Source organism: Haliotis cracherodii, unplaced genomic scaffold (assembly GCF_022045235.1).
Source record: "Haliotis cracherodii isolate W230 unplaced genomic scaffold, xgHalCrac1.p SCAF_18, whole genome shotgun sequence".
NCBI classification, from domain to species: domain Eukaryota; kingdom Metazoa; phylum Mollusca; class Gastropoda; order Lepetellida; family Haliotidae; genus Haliotis; species Haliotis cracherodii.
Genome location: NW_027266273.1, coordinates 5,793,336 through 5,816,958, shown reverse-complemented (window position 1 = coordinate 5,816,958; position 23,623 = coordinate 5,793,336). Strand labels below are relative to the sequence as shown.

Here is a 23,623-nt window from a genome sequence, read left to right as displayed (position 1 = left end):
CACGAGCTCGGGTATGGTGCTGACAAACCTAGAAACATAATAGGGATGAGCCGGAATTCAAACCCACAATCATAGGTTTCTGGCGTGTTCAAGGGATGCAACTTTGCACAGCAAATCAAGGCGCCTTAGACAACTGGGCCACCTGTGCCCCCTTACAACAGTATAAGGATCTATTCCAAAATGTTGTATCATACCGGTAATAGAATAGAGTATTTGTCAAGATAAAATATCTTGTCTTTACTGATCTTTAACTAAGAATAATAGCTCCAATACTTTTTATTCGCTCTGACCTAAATTAATGATTACCTGAATGCAATCTGGAGAACACTTACTGTATTCGACGTAATAAGCGCCCAGCTCTAATAAGCGGTGATATTTGCTAATATATTGGCTAGTGAACAATCCCAATTAGCACCCCTTCCGATTGATCAATGTACACAAGACTTATCTATTCGCGTATAATACATACTCATGTGTTATATATATGCACCCTTAATTATGGGCTATTAAATTCTGGAAAAACATATATCTGTTGTACATAAACATTTCAGGCTGTCAGTATAAACCTTGAAATTCATCTTTCAAGTCTGTTTTTTTCACCACAATAATATTCTAATAAGAGTCACCTATTTTTGAGAGCGCCCTGGGCACTTATTTAATCAAATACAGTATCTAAAATGCTTATGTTTCAAACAACACAGATGAAGAAGTATATTTAAATATCTCTTCCCACCTAAAGTTCCCAGTGTACTACATTTTTACCGCTTATATAAATCCTCACATGTAGGCAAGGCCAGGAGTCTTTGTTTCTTCAGAAATCATGGAACAAGGAAAAAGTTGCAAATCTTTAGTTTAAAGTTTGCCTTGGCTTGTAGTGGTGCCAAAGAAAGGGCTGAGAGTCTGTCTGTGGTATTAAGCAAGTGTACCCCCAGTGCTGCTGTAGGATGTAATCACCATTCAGACAGGTGCTGTGATATTCATCACAGGTTTCCATGTATTTATTCAGATTGAATGAGGCATTTGCATGGGAGTGGTTTCAAAGGTTTTCAAGCGCTATTTTTGTATCCTTTGTATTAAGAGGAAACTATTTTTGTTTATTCATTGGTTGAAACATGCACAGAGAAAATATGTTGCTCAGTTTTTATGGCATTAAGGAGCGAGATAAAGATTTGAAATATGTCAATTATAAATGTATTCCAGCAATTCCATGTTTGTTTTGAGAGCTGTAAATGTATTTGAAAAAAGTTAGAAACGTACTTCGGAACCAACTTAATGTAAAGACAATATTGTGTAATTAAATATTCCTTAATTATTTTAATAAGAAATGTTCCATTCCTTGTTCAAAGTGGAAGTGGAAAATATCCATTGAAACTTGATGGGTCACATTGTCACAGATACTGAATGTGCAATATTGCGTACTACAACTAAATCAGGCATGTTTTCCTTTATACATATTGGATTTTTAAAAGCATATCAAATGTTTGTAATAAAAATACATTCATGATACCAGATACTCAGTTTCAAAGGTATCAGCAACTAGGTAAATATATACATGCATTATTTCATTAAGAAACAGGTAGGTTTATGTACTGCTCGGGCTTGTATTTGACATGCATAAGCCTGAGATAAAAGACAAATATGGACGAGGGAAATGGAAAGATTTCATAATTGGACAGAAGTAAAGTATGAATCAGTTCATTTACTCTGTTTACAAAACCAGGATCCCATGGAAACTTGGAGATTTTGTGGGGAGGAATATACTTCCTCATTGATGTAAATGGAGATGCTTTAACATTTTGTCTGAATTTGACTGCTTGAGTGGCCACACATTGTTTTGTTTTTCGCATCTAGGAATTGTCTTTGACACACTGACCAGTCATTTCAAAGGTCAAGGTCATCTTTGTGGTTACAGTCTGAAGAAAAGGGTGTTGAAATAATAACTGGTACATGTCATCGTTATTGTGGCGCCACGGCTTGAAAATGTTGTGAGTGACCTGTGTATAAGGTCAAGACCATAGTGAAGATCATTGATAATTAAAGTATGTTTGCCATTCTCGTAAAAAGTACTTTCTCCTGCAGCCTTTATAAAAATCTTTTATCTCACAGTGACATTCTTTTAATGATTAGCATATGAAATTTCATTTTTGAAACCACATGGTTCTTGGATGTGTCAGGGATATCATATCCCATTGTATCGCCTTTGTAACCCAGGGAAATCATTTTGGTACATTGCTATGTCATGTCAAGGGTCAAGGTCATCTCCAGGTCATAGCCTGGAGTTATGTTCATGATAACTTCAGTTAGATGAAATTTGATACATACTATTCTAAGGATGATCGAGGCATTGTATTAGGATAGTTTTTAGTGACCATCATTGAAGGCCAAGGTAACTGGAATGGTCATATGTTAGGTAGCCCTGCGTCTTTGTGTATGGAAGCAACCCTCTGTGTTTGTATGTTATCTTAATTTGGAAGAGGAGAAAGCAGTCATGTTTTCAACAAGAACAATTAAAGCATGTAACTTTCTTGTGAAGGTGGTGAAGAAGTACCAGACATTTTATTTCCAAATTAACTTTCATAGGACATGTGTTTTCCAACACTGGTAGTAATGTCATTAAACTGGAAGGCTGATAACTTTGTTATTAAGGTAAGCTATCAGCACATGACTTTCAATTTCAACATTATAGTCCTTCGGGCATATGTTTGACAAATTAGAATTGATGGTAAACCCAAAGTGTTTATTACTAAAGAGACTTTCTTTTGACCCACATTTGCCATTTTTTCTCCAGAGCTAAGGTGATGTCATTAAATTGGAAGGGATTATATTTGTTATTAAGGTAGCTAGAGGCACAGCTTTAGGTTATCCAGAAAAAGATGAGGATGGCCCTGTTTCTGTTTTTGCATGTATTGCAAACACCTTTCTTCTTGAGAACTATATTTCCACACTGATCATGGAGAACTATGATCATCGCCAGTTAAGAGGTGGTATGGGTGGCCCAGTGGTCCAATGCACTGCAACTTCATGTGCAGAGTTACGCCCCTTAGCATGAGTCACAGGTTGTTGGTTTGAATCCCTGATTATGATTCTTGGTGTGTCAGAATCATACCCATGCTTTTATATATATTGGTTGTTATTTTCATTATTGCACTTCTTGTATGGTCAGATGATATATATCAGAGTTTATTTACATATCGTTATGTATCTACAATATTGAATCTAGTTCTCATGGAAACACATTTCTAGGACACATTTGTGTACCATATTTGGTCAGGTGGTATATGTATATGTAGCTATTGGTTATAAATGTCACATTCTATCTATATACAGTGATGTATACTTGAAGGAAAAACAACTCACTCACTCACACCTGTATGTATATAACTTTTGTGAGATGGTATATATCTAGGCCATTTGTGTCAGGTTGTTTGTATCTGGGCCATTTGTGTAAGGTGCTGTATATCTTAGCTATTTGTGTCAGGTGGTGTATATCTTGGCCATTTGTGTAAGGTGCTGTATATCTTAGCTATTTGTGTCAGGTGGTGTATATCTAGGCCATTTGTGTTAGGTGGTGTATATCTTGGCCATTTGTGTTAGGTGGTGTATATCTTGGCCATTTGTGTTAGGTGCTGTATATCTAGGCCATTTGTGTTAGGTGGTGTATATCTTGGCCATTTGTGTCAGGTGGTGTATATCTGGGCCATTTGTGTCAGGTGCTGTATATCTATGCCATTTGTGTCAGGTGGTGTATATCGAGGCCATTTGTGTTAGAGGGTGTATATCTTGGCCATTTGTGTGAGGTGGTGTATATCTAGACCATTCGTGTGAGGTGGTGTGTATCCGCCATTTGTTTAAGGTGGGTAATGTTGAGGCCATTTGTGTCAGGTGGTGTATATCTGGGCCATTTGTGTCAGGTGGTGTACATCTGGGCCATTTGTTTCAGGTGGTGTATATCTGGGCCATTTGTGTTAGGTGGTGTATATCTGGGCCATTTGTGTAAGGTGGTGTGTATATCGAGACCATTCATGTGAGGTGGTGTGTCTCCGCCATTTGTGTCAGGTGGGTAATGTTGAGGCCATTTGTGTCAGGTGGTGTATATCTAGGCCATTTGTGTCAGGTGGTGTATATCTGGGCCATTTGTGTCAGGTGGTGTATATCTAGACCATTTGTTTCAGGTGCTGTATATCTAGGCCATTTGTGTCAGGTGGTGTATATCTGGGCCATTTGTGTAAGGTGGTGTATATCTGGGCCATTTGTGTCAGGTGGTGTATATCTGGGCCATTTGTGTTAGGTGGTGTATATCTGGGCCATTTGTGTCAGGTGGTGTGTATATCTAGACCATTAGTGTGAGGTGGTGTGTATCCGCCATTTGTGTCAGGTGGGTAATGTTGAGGCCATTTGTGTCAGGTGGTGTATATCTGGGCCATTTGTGTTAGGTGGTGTATATCTGGGCCATTTGTGTCAGGTGGTGTATATCTGGGCCATTTGTTTCAGGTGGTGTATATCTAGACCATTTGTTTCAGGTGGTGTATATCTAGGCCATTTGTGTCAGGTGGTGTATATCTAGGCCATTTGTGTTAGGTGGTGTATATCTGGGCCATTTGTGTAAGGTGGTGTATATCTGGGCCATTTGTGTTAGGTGGTGTATATCTGGGCCATTTGTGTGAGGTGGTGTGTATATCTAGACCATTCGTGTGAGGTGGTGTGTATCCGCCATTTGTTTTAGGTGGGTAATGTTGAGGCCATTTGTGTCAGGTGGTGTATATCTAGGCCATTTGTGTCAGGTGGTGTATATCTGGGCCATTTGTGTCAGGTGGTGTATATCTAGGCCATTTGTGTTAGGTGGTGTATATCTGGGCCATTTGTGTAAGGTGGTGTATATCTGGGCCATTTGTGTTAGGTGGTGTATATCTGGGCCATTTGTGTGAGGTGGTGTGTATATCTAGACCATTCGTGTGAGGTGGTGTGTATCCGCCATTTGTGTCAGGTGGGTAATGTTGAGGCCATTTGTGTCAGGTGGTGTATATCTAGGCCATTTGTGTCAGGTGCTGTATATCTGGGCCATTTGTGTCAGGTGGTGTATATCTGGGCCATTTGTGTCAGGTGGTGTATATCTGGGCCATTTGTGTTAGGTGGTGTATATCTGGGCCATTTGTGTGAGGTGGTGTGTATATCTAGACCATTCGTGTGAGGTGGTGTGTATCCGCCATTTGTGTCAGGTGGGTAATGTTGAGGCCATTTGTGTCAGGTGGTGTATATCTAGGCCATTTGTGTCAGGTGCTGTATATCTGGGCCATTTGTGTCAGGTGGTGTATATCTGGGCCATTTGTGTCAGGTGGTGTATATCAAGCCATTTGTTTCAGGTGGTGTATATCTAGCCCATTTGTATCATACAGATGTCATATTTAGACAGGACATTTTTATCTGGTGGTTTATCGGGGCTGTGATGCCTAGCTGACGGATGTCTTAAAATAGGAAGGGGAGGACATTTGCAGAGATTAATTTACCCATCTGAGGGTAGTTCCTTGTTTATCATTCTGTCACTAATGGGCTGTTTTAATGTTAATGTTTAGTTTTAGAGCTATTTGTGAACTGTACCTGAAAGATGTACATGTTGACATTCAGCAGGTGATACAAACAGTGGCTTATAACAAACAAATTCCCAAATGCCCAACATTGAATTTAGCTGAAAAACATCTAGTAAATAGTTTTGGCCCATCTGTGTGAGGTGCTAAAAATCTCTCTATAAAATCTTATTGTCTGTACCTCCATGTGTGCAGAAGTGTGGATACAGCTTTTTGGAAAAGGAGGTGCATTTTGTGATCACAAGTTAACACACAACTGTTAGATGACGAGAAAAATAATTTGCTTTTGGTAGTCTCTTTTATTTTTGTCTTTACTTTTTTGTGCATAAGGATTATGGAAATTTATTCACGCATTGATTTAACAGTCTTCCCCAATTGCAGGAATTCATATTTACCATTGATAACAATTCATCTCCAATACCATGCAGATGTCAAATGTCTTGATGTACGTTTTCTTTGCACATTTTCCATGTGTTGCTCTTATGTGTTGTACAGCAGAGCACCACTTGTCACTGGAAGGCCATGTGGATGCTACAGAGGAGACATCTCAAGTTGATTGCACTCTGCAAGTTTGCACAATGATACAGATCTACCAACATGAGTCTCTGTTGATGCAGGTGCTGGCTGTTGCTATCAGTGTCAGTGCGTCTACAGAGGCGCAGCTGAAGGAGGGACGAGTCAATTAGCCACCGACAATGTGGTAGAAAGGAGAGACAAGTTAACAAGTTAATTAACTACTGAATATGTGGTAGAAAGGAGAGACAAGTTAATTAACCACTGACAATGTGGTAGACTGGCCCTTGTAAGTAATTGCCTATTTGGTCTCTAGGTGGGAAGGGATGCTGACCATTCATGCAATCATCTCATTTAAAGGTACTCACTGAGACCTATGTCAAGACATCCAGATCTATAACAGCACATGACATAAAGATGACATTGCACCTGAAATTTCACACACATTTGCACATGACACCTAAGTCTAAGAAGTAGCTAATAAGAGAAAATATCCTCGTTTGCTTTGCAAGGATCTCTTATACATGTATATAGAGGATATTATATGAGTGTTCATGTCATACTATGTTTTCAACACGAGTGTCTAAATTCCGGTATTTCCTGAGCAAAAGCGAGGGAAATACCGGAATTTAGGCACTCATATAATGTTGTATTTATTACTGAAGAAGATGTCTACATGCATGGACAAATGTTAGTGTTTACCTATAAGGACAGCAGGTTGCAACAGTAGCGGAACCACAACTTGTCGAATGACATCAACAATCTTCAGCTATGACGTCGTTTCTGACTTCACGTCACATTAAGATTTGACAATGCCGTCCAGATGACTGAAACAATACACTGTTGTCTCGCGACATGATATGACCCCAGGGCACATATGATTTTAATCAACTCCATTTGCCCTTATAGGTAATATATGATGTTATTCCATAGTACATAAAGAGTACATAACAGTTTGAAAATAAAGATGAAAATGGTAATTATGAAGATAATGTATAAAATTGTAAGGTTCAGATGATCCTTACTATTGTCAAAAACCACAAGGACACAGTGCCCTCATTAAAGTTCTCAATACTGCTCCACGATTTTCAACTTTGGACTATATTTTCGGTGCCATGGAGCAATTTTCATTATTTACCTGTAATTGACTGAGTAATGAATTGAATGAATTGGGTATCTGCCTGTTTGTCTGGAAAGAGCACATGTGCAACTAAGGTTGTTGTCCAATCAGAGTTAATAACTTGATCATGTTGAGTACATTTATGTTAAGATTAAGTACAACAGGAAGTAAATTTTTTGGAATGTGTGCACTTAACAAAATACCATATTCGACGTAATAAGCGCCCTGCTCTAATAAGCGCCCACGGCAATATTTGCTAATATATTGGCTGGTGAACAATCCCAATTAGCACCCCTTCCGATTGATCAATGTACACTCATTTATTTGTGTATAATACGCACTCTTGTGTTATATGCACCCTGAATTATGGGCAATTAAATTTTGGAAAATATATCTGTCATGTATAATACGCACAAACTTTTCTTTTGTATGATTTCAGGATGTCAGCATAAACCACGAAATTTACGATCTTTCAACTCTGTTCTTTCTCACCAAAATTATATTTTAATAAGAGCCCCCATTTCTAATTTTGAGAGTGCCCTGAGTGCTTATTACGTTGAATACAGTATGTGATATTTGGCCATGCTTTCAGTAAGATTGAGAGCTCAATTAAGGATATAACCAGGACATAAAGGAACTGCTGCATGACAAAACACTCAGCTTTTCATCACATTGTTTCTGGCAGCAGTACAATGATATCTTGATTATATGTAATGTCACTCAGTTTCTGTCTAGTACGAATTTTGTGCAATGATTTAATGGTAGAATTGCCTACAAGTAGATCCTAATTTGGATGAATTATTTTTCTGCGGAACATAAATGGCACTCAGACTACCTTTAACAAGCAAGATTGCATGTCTGTACTCTGACCATATTCTCTGTATGAGTAAATGAGTTGCCTGATCCATCTTACAGTTTTATCATGGCTACTGGGATAAAGCTGGAATATTGTTGAACCTCAATTCAACCCTGACTTGTGTGAGCAATCAGTTGCTGTTTCAAGGCGAGGTGGCGTGGGATGGGGTGGGGTGGGGAAGGGCTAGGCAGGGTGGGGTGGGAAGGGCTAGGCAGGGTGGGGTGGTGTTGGGATGAGTTTGGGTGGGGTGAAATGAAAGGTGGGGTGGGAAGGGGATACCCCACTCAGACACAGTATATGACTCCGAGATGACCAGTCCTTGTTTTATTCCCTTAATGCTGAGCACCAGGCAGGACTTTTGACGTCTTTTGGTACATTGTAGCCAGTGATCGAATGCTGACCTTGTACTCCCCAGGCATACTCTGTATCCTCTGCACCATGGAGGCAGTACCCATGCTCTTGGATTCCATCTAGATCTATGAGCCACGTCACTTGGCTAGGCATTCAGATAAGCAATATTTGCTTGTTTGCCAATCCCTCCACTTTATGGAAATATGTTTATATCACTTGTGGCCTTTCTTCCATATCTCAGCTGACATGTGATGACATTATCAATCTCATTAAAATCAGATCTTAGTTCTCGCTACCGCTAAACAAAGATCTGAGGAGATCCTATTAAGGGTCATGTCAGACCGACCTTGCATGAACTTTGACCGACCAATGGAACGACCAATCAGAAGGCAGCTTTCTCGTGCTTGAGGGCACTCATTTCAAATCGGCAACTATGCTTCAAAACAAATTCTCGATTGATTACAAATTTGAAACCTGAACAAAAGAACATTCTGGAATGGCTAGATTGTATGGATTCAGTCGTTAAACTCAAAACTATCGTTCAGAGTTAAATTGTTCGAGGTTGCATGATTAGATATCACATTCCAACTGTCACTTTCATAATCTGGTAAGTGATGCTCTGATTGGCTGGATGAAAGGTCGTTCTGACGTGACCCGTAATGGGATGTCCTCAGATCTTTGTTTAGCGGTAGTGAGAACTAAGATCTGATTTTAATGAGATTGTGACATTATTGAAGTATTGTTGCTGAACAAAGCACTGTTAAAGAAGAACAAGGTCCAGTCAATTTGAATTTCTAGCAAATGTGATTCTAGTCTGATTCACTTTTTTATCTTAAGACTCAATTATTTTTTGTATATTTTTACTGATTACTTACATAGACAATGTCACAATGTGTAGGTATTGACTTGAAATGGGCCCCAGACAGTGGAGCACAATTAATCCTGTTAACCCCAAGAATGCCAGCATGGTATGATGGATAGAGTGTCTGCCCGGAGACATGGAAGGTTGGTGGTTCGATCCCCTGGCCGTGTCATGCCAAAAGACATACAAAATGGTACTTGTTATCATGCCTGGTGCTCAGCACTGGTTGTCTTGGAGACGTCTCTGGGTGGGTATCCATGTTGAACTGTGGCATGGTATCTCAGTTGGCTAGCACCATATAATAACCATAAGTCTGGAATGGTTCAAGTAGCTACACACACACATGTGCATACACATCGCTATGTAAGTGAAAGAATCTTGAATGCATCATTAAACCTAATTTCACCTCACCACACCTCACCTCACCTCACCACCTTTAATCCCAACATACCGGGTACCCACCCACTGATTCCAAACACTGATAAGTGTCTGCCATTTTTGCGACACCAACCTAGTCACTGCCTTATTACTGTGTATGCTATTTATATGGAATAAGTGTGGGACCTGTAGCCATGACCAGTTATAGAATATATTCAGCCTTATCTGCAACCTAATAAGTTCCAATCATCAAAGTCACTTGGAAAATACAAGCAGGTCAATAGATACAAGAAGAAAAACATGTTCATAAAGTTTGGACATTTGGGGATATTTTAAATTATATTCAAATTATGAATAGGCAGGCCATGCTTAAATATAGAAATGCAGACACAAACTTTTAGTCTGCAAATTATGCCATTAACTAGCATTCAGTGACCCTGGACAACTACTGGAAAATGTTTATATAAACTTTCCAATGTCATTCCTTCCCATGATGCAACATGCCAGTGAATACAGCCAACCAATCAATTGCATTACAGTTGACTTGGAGCTGTTTGCTCGATGGCCTCAGAACAATCAGAACTATGTGCAAATAATCCATAGCACATGTAATTACTGATGTTTTCCTCCAGGTCGCTGTGTGTCAGGGACAGTAGCATATACATGACATCTGTCATAAATACACTGCTGCACTAATATTCAGATGGAAGGAACATTACTTCTGTTCCAAATCATGTTATATTTTTGCAGCATCTTGTTAAAAGAAGATCAAAGGTGACACAAGGTCATTTAGCATTTCAATGGTTTGAGTGTTGCTGTGATTTAAAAAGTCCTGGTACAATATTAGGTTCACTTGTGATACCTTTCACCTCTTGCCAAGCAACGTAACAGACATAAAATGAGCTTTTTGCTCTTAAAAACAGGTCCCTTCGATATTTGTAGACGGATAATCCGACTGTTTATTTCACCGTGGCAACAGAGGTGCAGTGGAGTGTTCAGAGATGCAGTGGAGTGATGACAGAAGAAATAAACATGACAGAAGTTTGCAAAGAAAACCTATAGTCTGTTTTAGTGAGCATCTTCTTGGCTAGTGACTTTCAAGCACCAGTGCTGCAAGAGGCTAAGACTGAAAACATGAATATGTTACCAATGACCGGTTTCACAAAGTGATCGTAGTGCTAAGACTGTCCTAACTCCTATGCTTAAACATAGACTTGTGGCAGTCCTAGTGTTAAGATTTGCTTTTGAAACAGAATTCCAATCTCATTAAAATCAGACCTTAGTTCTCGCTACCGCTAAACAAAGTTCTGAAGACATCCCATTTGGGGTTACGTCAGAACGACCTTTCATCCGAACAATCAGAGCGTCGCTTACCAGATTATGAAAGTGACAGTCGGAATGTGATTTCTAATCAGGCAACCTCGAAAACTTTATTCCCAACAATAGTTACGGGTTTAATGACTGTATCCATACAATCTACACCATCTATTAGCCATTCCAGAATGTTCTTTTGTTCAGGTTTCAAATTTGTAATCGAGAATTTGTCAAAATATGTTTCGAAGCGTAGTTGCCGATTTGAAATTAGTGCCGTAAAGCACGAGAAAACTGCCTTCTGATTGGTCATTCCATTGGTCAGTGAAAGTTCGCGCAAGGTCGGTCTGACATGACCCGTAATGGGATGTCTTCAGATCTTTGTTTAAAGGTAGTGAGAACTAAGATCTGATTTAAATGAGATTGAACAGAATTCAGATCTGATTTTAATGTCATTTTTGCCATTTACTCAGTCATTACCGCATGTACCATTATGAATATTGATATATGGTATGTATGTATTATGTGGAATAAGATGTTATACAATATTCAATGTATTTTTATTTTTGTATTCAGCAGTTGTCTGTGACCTTCACATACACCTTTATCTGGATGTGTATGCATTTTCAGTGTCTCCTTTGAACCCTCTGGGGTTATGAAGGTTCAATCTTTTTAAGATCCCAGCAATGATGCCTTTTAAATTTGCTGATAATTTTTTATTTCAAATTTATTGAATTTGTCATGTTTATAAGGAGGAATTCCAATTGGTTCATAATCTAGAACATTCAATGATCTATATTTGAAATGTCAAGGAGATTCTTTTCAATATTGGTATTGATATTGTATCCCATCAAATTGTGAAAGTCCTTGAGTGTCCTTTGCCCCTGAGCAAAAGTGTCTCCTTTCTGGAACAGACAAAAAAGATTTGGAAGACAGCAGTGATCTTCTCTCCTGTAGTGGTGGGGGAAAATAATTGAAGTCAACAAGCACTGCCCTCAAAATGAGATTGCAAAAGAATTAACCTTTGCTCAGATTCCCTCTACTGAGAGAAACAGCACTTAAGGAGTTTAAATCTGAAAAGAGTTGTAGTGCAAACTTAGTAAAAACTAAGGGGGAAATATACTGGTTTATGTAGGGGAACTATGGGAAAGGCATAAGCTGTAAAGAATCTTTCACCTGCTGAACCGGTATATAAGATCCTAAGATATGTAGCAGCTAGCAGAACCAATGATCAGATCAGTTTATATGCAGATCAGTGCAGCAGCTTCAAATATCAGCTCGGAATATCTGAGCCCCTGACACGACCCTGTCTGATGTTGCTGCTCCATTATTGACACCTGGATAGATCCAGACATTTACTTTGTTTACACATTGTGGCCATCTATTTTCACTCTCTGCCCACAGTGAATTGAGCTGGAATGGACAGAGAGATAAGAAACGTTTCTAATGTAACCCGAAGAGGATTTAATTGATTTGTAATTATTTTGTTTGTGTTATGATGCTTGACTAACACTCTGTCATGATCAATGTGTCAGACATTGGGCTCTTAGCTTTGTTAAATAACAGAGATTAGATAAGGCGTGCAATCAGTGCTGCCAAATGAGTCAACAGACTGCACTGAGGCAAGAACAGTCCTTGCTCACTTAATCTTTGTAAATATGATTGCAATGGCTAGTGCAGATCAATGATCTATCATGATACTGACACAACACTCACACATTGTGTTTCATGATTCTGACACATGTTGGATGATACCAATGCAGTGTGTATCATGATACTGATGCAATGTATTTCACAAACTGACACAATGTTTCACAAAACTGACACAATTAGATTTATGATAACGATAATGACACATTGTGTATCATTATTCTGACACATGTTGGATGATACTGAAGCAAAGTTTATCATGTGACTGACACAATGTGTTTCATGATAATGACACAATGTATTTCACCAAACTGACAATTTGATTCATGATAATGACACATTGTTTTTCATGATACTGAGACATATTGGATGATACTGACGCAATGAGTCTCACAATAGTGACACAATGAGTTTCAAAGTTGTGATAAAATGAGTTTCACAATACTGATACAATGTGATACAGTTACAAAATCAGTTTTATTAAAATCAGATCTTTTACTCTGGTGTGACACCTCTTTGATAAGATATGAGTACACCTCCATAGAATATTGCATCAGATGACACTGAGCAAAATTTAACTGCACAATATGTAAGAAGGAAGCGTGGGTTCTTGAGCCAATCAGATGTCTGCCTCTAAAACCATTCAGCTTCATTTCTTAATCACCTTGATTCAGAATATATTTATCTGAGCAAAAGAAAACCAAAACACGAAGATGCTCTTGACAGTACATACTTTGGGCGTAAAAGTCATGAGCTCAGAAATGACAGGATGGATAAAATATCCACAATATAATAAAAGTGCTGCTATTCTTACTTTTCATTCATATATCCCCAATATATTTGTTTTGATATACAGAAATCAGATATGCTTGGCTCACTCATGCAGAGAATTTCAAGCCTTGATGCTGATTGGCTGACTAGAAAGTGCTCCTGATGTGACCTCCTATGGATGCGTCCTCACATCTTCACACAGAGAGGCATCATGTCGGACTACCTGTAATGGGATGTCCTCACATCCTCATGCAAAGAGGCATCATGTCAGACTACCTGTAATGGGATGTCCTCACATCTTCACACAGAGAGGCATCATGTCAGGGTACCTTTAATGGGTTGTCCTCACATCTTAACACAGAGAGGTAATGGGATGTCCTCACATCATCACACAGAGAGGCATCATGTCAGAGTACCTTTAATGGGTTGTCCTCACCTCTTCACACAGAGAGGTATCATGTCGGAGTACCTTTAATGGGCTGTCCTCACATCATCATCACAGAGAGGTATCATGTCAGAGTACCTTTAATGGATTGTCCTCACATCTTCACACAGAGCGGTAATGGGTTGTCCTTACATCTTCACACAGAGAGGCATCATGTCAGAGTACCTTTAATGGGTTGTCCTCAAATCTTCACACAGAGTTAATGGGATGTCCTCACATCTTCACACAGAGAGGCATCATGTCAGAGTACCTTTAATGGGTTGTCCTCACCTCTTCACACAGAGAGGTATCATGTCGGAGTACCTTTAATGGGCTGTCCTCACATCATCATCACAGAGAGGTATCATGTCAGAGTACCTTTAATGGATTGTCCTCACATCTTCACACAGAGCGGTAATGGGTTGTCCTTACATCTTCACACAGAGAGGCATCATGTCAGAGTACCTTTAATGGGTTGTCCTCAAATCTTCAAACAGAGAGTTAATGGGATGTCCTCACATCTTCACACAGAGAGGCATCATGTCAGAGTACCTTTAATGGGTTGTCCTCACATCTTCACACAGAGAGGTAATGTGTTGTCCTCACATCTTCACACAGAGAGGTAATGGGATGTCCTCACATCTTCACACAGAGAGGTAATGGGATGTCCTCACATCTTCACACAGAGAGGCATCATGTCGGACTACCTGTAATGGGTTGTCCTCACATCTTCACACAGAGAGGTAATGGGATGTCCTCACATTGTCACACAGAGAGGCATCATGTCAGACTACCTGTAATGGGATGTCCTCACATCTTCAAACAGAGAGGCATCATGTCAGACTACCTGTAATGGGATGTCCTCACATCTTCACACAGAGAGGTATCATGTCAGACTACCTGTAATGGGATGTCCTCACATCTTCACACAGAGAGGCATCATGTCAGACTACCTGTAATGGGATGTCCTCACATCTTCACACAGGGAGGCATCATGTCAGACTACCTGTAATGGGATGTCCTCACATCTTCACACAGGGAGGCATCATGTCAGACTACCTGTAATGGGATGTCCTCACATCTACACACAGAGAGGTAATGGGATGTCCTCATATCTACACAGAGAGGTATCATTGTTGGAGTACCTGCAATGGGATGTTCTCATATCTACACTCAGAGACGTATCATTGTTGGAGTACCTGTGATGGGATGTCCACACATCTACACACAGAGAGGTATCATTGTTGGAGAACCTGTAATGGGATGTTCTCATATCTACACTCAGAGACGTATCATTGTTGGAGTACCTGTAATGGGATGTTCTCATATCTTCACACAGAGAGGTATCATTGTTGGAGAACCTGTAATGGGATGTCCTCACATCTACACACAGAGAGGTATCATTGTTGGAGTACCTGTAATGGGATGTTCTCATATCTTCACACAGAGAGGTATCATTGTTGGAGAACCTGTAATGGGATGTTCTCATATCTTCACACAGAGAGGTATCATTGTTGGAGAACCTGTAATGGGATGTCCTCACATCTACACACAGAGAGGTATCATTGTTGGAGTACCTGTAATGGAATGTTCTCATATCTTCACACAGAGAGGTATCATTGTTGGAGAACCTGTAATGGGATGTCCTCATATCTACACACACAGAGGTATCATTGTTGGAGTATCTGTAATGGGATGTCCTCACATCTTCACACAGGGGGTAATGGGTTGTCCTCATATCTACACACAGAGAGGTATCATTGTTGGAGAACCTGTAATGGGATGTTCTCATATCTTCACGCAGAGAGGTATCATAGAACTGACACAATGTGTTTGATGATACTGACACAATGTGTTAGATGATACTGACACAATGAGTTTCATTTTACTGACACAATGTGTTTGATGATACTGACACAATGTGTTTGATGATACTGACACAATGTGTTTGATGATACTGACACAATGTGTTTGATGAAAGAGACACAATGCTTCCTAAAATTGACACAATTCATGTGTTTCATGATACTGATACAGTTTGCATGAGAACACTGCATGACATTAAAGCAACCTGTGAAGATCCGGGTTACAATTGGTCTTCAGGCCAAGAGGTGACTAACGGAATCGGGTGTTGAGGATCATCACTTTGTCACCTCGTCACTTCATCATTGTGTCATTGAGTCCCAGTTGTGTAGATTGATGCTCATGATGTCAATTGCTCGATTGTCTGGTCGACTCGATTATTTACAGATGGCCATCAGAGAAATGGAATATTGTGTTCGGTGTTTGGACAAATGTATCTCAGCCTTGAAATATGAGACAAAAAAAGTACAAGACCTATGTTACATTTTTTAATTCTCGATTCCACCAATTCTTCCAAGATCATTAATTATTCCTTTTACCCAAGGAAGCTATGAAATGAACAGATGTCAAGATCCACCAAATAATGTAAGGTAACATTAGCATATATATATATATTAGCATCAACAGCCAGTTCAACATTCAAGTTTAAGATATATATAGAATTTATTCACAGCAAAGGCATTGCTTCCAGACATGCTTGAACTTTGTAATTCATGAATTTGAGGAAACAGGATTCCACTGTAATTGTTCTTCCGATTTTTGCCCCCAAAGTGAGCATAGATTTTTTTTGGTTTGGGGAAGACAAAATGTCTTGTTAAGAGAACTTTAGGTTGCTTTCTTAGGAAAATCAATATGTCAGATTAACCACAGAACTACCTAGCGAATGTGTACATGTACAATTGAGGCCTCCTCTACAATGAAGACAATGAAGCTGGCATGCTTGTATATGTCATCTGACATTGAAGGCATGCTTCATTTAGCTTTGAAATGGGTCAATCTCTTCCTTCGACCATAATTACCAAGGAAGGATTACAAGAAACAATAATCAATTTCACGTTGCCTAAATACCAAATGCTTTTCCAGTTATTACATAAGCCCATCGCAGGGTGCCAAGGAATGTTCACAAACTAATTGAATAAAAATATTTCCATCAATTTTCTTCACCTGGAACGCACCTGAAAAATAACTGGCACTAATAGGTGTATTGAAAATTCCACCTGGTAATGCTTAACACTCGGATAACCAGTGGAGTCTGAAAAATCTGATTCTGATGGGGAATTGTGAGATTCATGTTTCCACACAGAAGGAAAAAAATATTTTTTATTCCGGACACTCAATCACTGTGATGGTTCCTGTCCACTGGAAACAAGTTGGACTGGAAACATGTCCAAGGAATAGTTTCCCATGCTGTGCAATTACCTGATAAACATTTCCAAACAAGTCTTTCACCGACAAGCTGAGAGTACTTTACAGTGGATGCTCTATAATCTAATTCCACAAAATGGCAACGATCCAAAGTTTTTGAAAATTTGCACCAATGCCTTTTCTAGTATGGATTTTATATTCTCACCTCATAATCCTGACAAACCTACTAACTCTGAAAAACAAGCAGGTAATTGCTTTTCTTTTCATTTAATTATTATTGATCATGGATATATAGTGATAAAAAATGGTGAGAAATCTTTTCGGATAATGCCTGATAGGGTATTGATTAGTCTAGTGATAACAGAGGCTGATCCGTGTAAAGAGGCGGCGTAAGGGATACTGCAATTTGGACATCGGACATACTCAGTGATTTCACACTGTCGTGTTTATCACATGGTAGATTATCACCCAGGACAAAATGAAATGTGCAACAAAATAAGGCAATGTTCTCATAAGTGGTGCAAGCCAGTCAGCAACAAGCGCTTTGACAAGTCACAGTACTTGTCGTCGGTCTTCCTGTCTTCGTTGGTTTACTTCACTTGACTTTGGGGATACAATATTAGGACAATGTCTGATCGCCCGAAGCCTCCCAGAGATTCAGTAACAAGTACTTGGAAAATTATTCTGGTAAGATTGTTCTGGTAGCGATTGTGTGAGATGGAGCATTGTGTGTTGGCTGTTCTGTTGACACATGGTTGAGTCACTTCCCTTTTAATGTTTGGCGGCCAATACATTAAAATGTCATTATTTTCAGAGGCCAGGGTTGCTTTCAGGGAGTATTATTGGAGTTAAAATATCAGTAATTATTGAAGTGATTTTTCAGCTTTTTCCCCCTACCTGATACATCTGAGATTGAGGTGTATGTCTGTTTACCATGTGCAATAAAAGGTGAACTGTTCTTTTAGGATGATATTGATTTGTATGAAAGTGTTGACTTTATTCCACATGGTTCTTAAATAATTTGGTCATTATGTTGTTTACATATGTATGTGTGGGAGCATTGTCCCCCTGATTGATACACATTCTATTTTAAGCCTTTCTTTCAGAGTGTTGTGTTTTGAATTGCTATCATTGCCAAACATTTGAACTTCTTCTGTAATAAACTGAGTATTATTATATTTTTGTAATCATATATGTCAAATTTTGTCACTGCAACATTTTGTTGTTTATCACATGTTTATTTATGTCGATGTCTCATTCAGTGAGTCATATATAGATATTTGTAAAATGATTCATATTTCAGCTGTATGTTGTACAGTTAATGTTGACAGACTGGCAACACATGACAATAACACATATCGCTTCTGTTATTGTAATGTGTCTCCTGGAGAATATCATCTTAAGAGCCAGATATATCAAGCTGACATGCAACGCGAGCCCCCTGTTGTATGAGGTCATGTTTTTTAATTGCCATGTGACATCCTAGTATAGATGTCATGACATGCTATGTCATAACAGATGCCATTCCACTCTCTTACATATCCTCATATACTGCCCTAGCATCTCAAGATGAAATGACATCATGGAAAAAACATTCCATCATAACAATAGTCATGTCACTTCCTTATCCATTTAATATCATGTCAGTTGTCATGTGACTTTTCAATATCACCAGATACTGTCATGTGTCTTCTCAATATCGCCATATACTGTCATGTGTCTTCTCAATATCACCATATACTGTCATGTGACTTGTCAATATCGCCATATACTGTCATGTGTCTTCTCAATATCGCCATATACTGTCATGTGACTTCTGAATTCTCACTATCACCCTGTACTGTCATGTGACTTCTCAATGTCACCAGATACTGTCATGTGTCTTCTCAATATCACCATATATTGTCATGAGATTTCTCAATATCACCATGTACTGTCATGTGACTTCTCAATATCACCATATACTGTCATGAGATTTCTAAATATCACCATGTACTGTCATGTGACTTCTCAATATCACCATATACTGTCATGAGATTTCTCAATATCACCATGTACTGTCATGTGACTTCTCAATATCACCATATAATGTCATGTGATTTCTCAATGTCACCATATGATGTCATGTGACTAAATGCCAGTTGTCATGTGACTTCTTAATTTGACCATGCTCTTTCATGTGACTTAGTAAATCAATATCCCCGTACATGCTGTCATGTGACTTCTCAGTATTGCCATATACTGTCATGTGACTTCTCAATATCACAGTAAACATTAATGTGACTTCTCAATATCACTGTAAACAGTCATGTAACTTTTCAATATCGCCATATGATGCCATGTAGCTTCTCAATATCACCATATGATGTCATATGACTTCTCAATATCACCATATGATGTCATGTAGCTTCTCAATATCACCATACGATGTCATGTAGCTTCTCAATATCACCATACGATGTCATATGACTTCTCAATATCACCATATGATGTCATGTAGCTTCTCAATATCACCATATGATGTCATGTAGCTTCTCAATATCACCGTATGATGTCATGCGGCTTCTCAATATCACCATATGATGTCATGTAGCTTCTCAATATCACCATATGATGTCATGTAGCTTCTCAATATCACCATATGATGTCATGTAGCTTCTCAATATCACCATATGATGTCATGTAGCTTCTCAATATCACCATATGATGTCATATGACTTGTGCCAGTGGTCATTTTACCATGCACTTTCAGTTTCAGTTATATCATATCATGATAGTGCTAATTATTTCAGAATTGACAGTTGACACAACACAGCTGTGCATGTTAGTAATGCTTGAATCCAGTCGGGATTACAGAAAAAACAGATTTTGAATGAAATGTAAATTATCTTGCTTTATTCTTGTGACATCTGATGCATCAAATGTCAAGTAGAACTCTTTTTGAAGCCTTAGATGTTACTTTATTTGTGATAATTATCAAGAATGAACAAACATGGATTTTGTGATTATTATCCACATGAGAGACTAGATTGACACAACACTGTAGTACATGGTGTCTCTCTACATTGTTTGGCATGGCATCTCTCTACACTGTTGTACATGGTGTCTCTCTACACTGTTGTACATGGTGTCTCTGTACACTGTTTACATGGTGTCTCTGTACACTGTTGTACATGGTGTCTCTCTACACTGTTGTACATGGTGTCTCTGTACACTGTTTACATGGTGTCTCTGTACACTGTTTACATGGTGTCTCTGTACACTGTTGTACATGGTGTCTCTCTACACTGTTGTACATGGTGTCTCTGTACACTGTTGTACATGATGTCTGTCTACACTGTTGTACATGGTGTATCTCTACACTGTTGTACATGATGTCTGTCTACACTGTTGTACATGGTGTCTCTCTACACTGTTGTACATGGTGTTTCTGTACACTGTTGTACATGGTGTCTCTGTACACTGTTTACATGGTGTCTGTCTACACTGTTTACATGGTGTCTCTCTACACTGTTGTACATGGTGTCTCTCTACACTGTTGTACATGGTGTCTCTCTACTCTGTTTTACATGATGTCTGTCTACACTGTTGTACATGGTGTCTGTCCACACTGTTGTACATGGTGTATCTCTACACTGTTGTACATGGTGTATCTCTACATTGTTGTACATGGTGTATCTCTACACTGTTGTACATGGTGTCTCTGTACACTGTTGTACATGGTGTCTCTGTACACTGTTTACATGGTGTCTCTGTACACTGTTGTACATGGTGTCTCTCTTCACTGTTGTACATGGTGTATCTCTACACTGTTGTACATGGTGTATCTCTACATTGTTGTACATGGTGTATCTCTACACTGTTGTACATGGTGTATCTCTACATTGTTGTACATGGTGTATCTCTACACTGTTGTACATGGTGTATCTCTACATTGTTGTACATGGTGTCTCTCTACACTGTTGTACATGGTGTCTCTGTACACTGTTGTACATGGTGTATCTGTACACTGTTGTACATGATGTCTGTCTACACTGTTGTACATGGTGTCTGTCTACACTGTTGTACATGGTGTCTCTCTTCACTGTTGTACATGGTGTATCTCTACACTGTTGTACATGGTGTATCTCTACATTGTTGTACATGGTGTCTCTCTACACTGTTGTACATGGTGTCTGTCTACACTGTTGTACATGGTGTCTCTCTTCACTGTTGTACATGGTGTATCTCTACACTGTTGTACATGGTGTATCTCTACATTGTTGTACATGGTGTCTCTCTACACTGTTGTACATGGTGTCTTTCTACACTGTTGTACATGGTGTATCTGTACACTGTTGTACATGGTGTCTCTCTACACTGTTGTACATGGTGTCTCTCTACACTGTTGTACATGGTGTATCTCTACACTGTTGTACATGGTGTCTTTCTACACTGTTGTACATGGTGTATCTCTACATTGTTGTACATGGTGTCTCTCTACACTGTTGTACATGGTGTCTCTCTACACTGTTGTACATGGTGTCTCTCTACACTGTTGTACATGGTGTATCTCTACATTGTTGTACATGGTGTCTCTGTACACTGTTGTACATGGTGTCTCTGTACACTGTTGTACATGGTGTCTCTCTACACTGTTGTACATGGTGTATCTCTACACTGTTGTACATGGTGTATCTGTACACTGTTGTACATGGTGTCTCTCTACATTGTTGTACATGGTGTCTCTCTACACTGTTGTACATGGTGTCTCTGTACACTGTTGTACATGGTGTATCTCTACACTGTTTTACATGGTGTCCCTCTACACTGTTGTATATGGTAATACATTGTTGTACATGGTGTCTCTATATTGCTGTCTCTCTACATTTTGATGCCTGTTTTATCCCTACATGGTTTCACATGATATATCTCTAAGTAGTTTGCACATGGTGTTTATCTACATTATTACATATGGTTTATTATGTCTATATGGCTCCACATGATGAATCATTACATTGTTTGACATAAAATCCATTCATATGTGATATGGATTTAACTGGACTGAATGCTACCACGAACAGTATAAGAACATTTGATTGGCCAAATCAAATAGAAGCTGTTGGAAGTGATCAAATGTGTTAAATCTTGGATCTGGGCAAGATCACCTCAAAGAAGTTGCTCATTGAATTGCATAGATATTTACCTCATCTTTCAGTCATTAGTGACAAGTCAACTTTTCTCTTATGATGCCATCAGAGATTATCAATACAAGAAAGAACAAGGTTATGTCATGGTGCCCTATAGAACTGGAAGGCCCAGCTCACACAAAGCAGTTACTTCCAAGTTATGTCTATATATATATTGTAACTGCATGGAAAAGGCATCTTGCATAGTTCGGGGGGTGGGGGGGGAGAAGTGTTGTTGGCACAAGTTAACAAGACTTGATCATATCTTACAAGGTAGGAATGATGGGTGTTTGGGTTACATTGTCAGCAATAGTGGACAATTGTCAAAGAAGACAATGCATACTAATTCAGTTTCTCATATAAGTCTATGAATATTATTCTGATTTTAATAAATCATAATGTGAAGTTGGAAGTCCAGTGTTATTTATCCTGTACAGAAAATTCTAAATACAGAGAGATGATGTAAGCCCAAACTGATTTTGTTTATATCCCAATATAGGCCCATAGTGTGCTCATGAATGGATAGTTAAAATGTTTAAACAAGATACAAGGACAATATGTTAACTTGTTCACTGCCAACATTGATGCATTATATGCTTAAGAAAGTCATGAAAAGCTGACACTATAACTACCACTTTGTGCAATAATACAAGACAGATGTTATCTCTCAGTTGTTGTTTTATGAGGAGCATGAAGCCCCAAGTTTTGAATTATTAAATTTATCATCAGTTTCATACATCATCAATTGTGAAGTGTTAATGATATAATACTTTTTGTGTACCATTTATTACTGCTGATTAACAGAAAACATCCTATTTGTTTCTACAACTACTTGTCACCTTATTGATGAGATCGGCTTCCTGAAGGAGCAATAAACATGCAGAAGTATTTCTGTTGATAAACATTTCAGATAAAACTGTCCATCTAAAGAAGCAAAGATTCATTCAACATTTTGCAACAAAAAGTATCATGAATGATTTCTGAACAAATGAGGGCGGTCGGGTAGCCTAGTTAAAGCTCGTCACGCCAAAGACCCGGGTTCGATTCCCGACATGGGTACAATGTGTGAAGCCCATTTCTGGTGTCCCCCACCGTGATGCTGCTGGAAAATTGCTAACTCACTTACACTGAACAAATGTTTAGAATGGCATTCTGCTGACCTTGTCGGAAGCAAATTCTGCACATTCAGAGAATGAGAACATACTTTGTGAACATCCTGACTTGAGAAGTTGACAACTGTATCAGGTAGATAAATGTGTGTGTTACTTTGACATTGTGATTACAGTTAATTGCTCAATGATGTAGTGGCTGGAAAACACCTGCTGCTTAAAAAAGCACAGTTAATGAGACACGTATTTTGATATAGACCTTGTAGGTCCCCATGATACTTGTTGAAATAGTTGACTAAC

General features: G+C 38.8%; 1 protein-coding gene across 1 annotated transcript in view; it reads left to right on the top strand.

Moving 5' to 3' along the window:
* The first annotated feature begins 16,986 nt into the window (after positions 1-16,986).
* Positions 16,987-23,623, top strand: part of LOC139465697 (dipeptidyl peptidase 4-like) — a 547,041-nt gene continuing 540,404 nt past the window's right edge. The window contains exon 1 of the mRNA XM_071247495.1: positions 16,987-17,733. Within this exon, the coding sequence (XP_071103596.1) occupies positions 17,674-17,733 (60 nt within the window). The 5' untranslated portion in view covers positions 16,987-17,673. The remainder of the gene's footprint in view (positions 17,734-23,623) is intronic.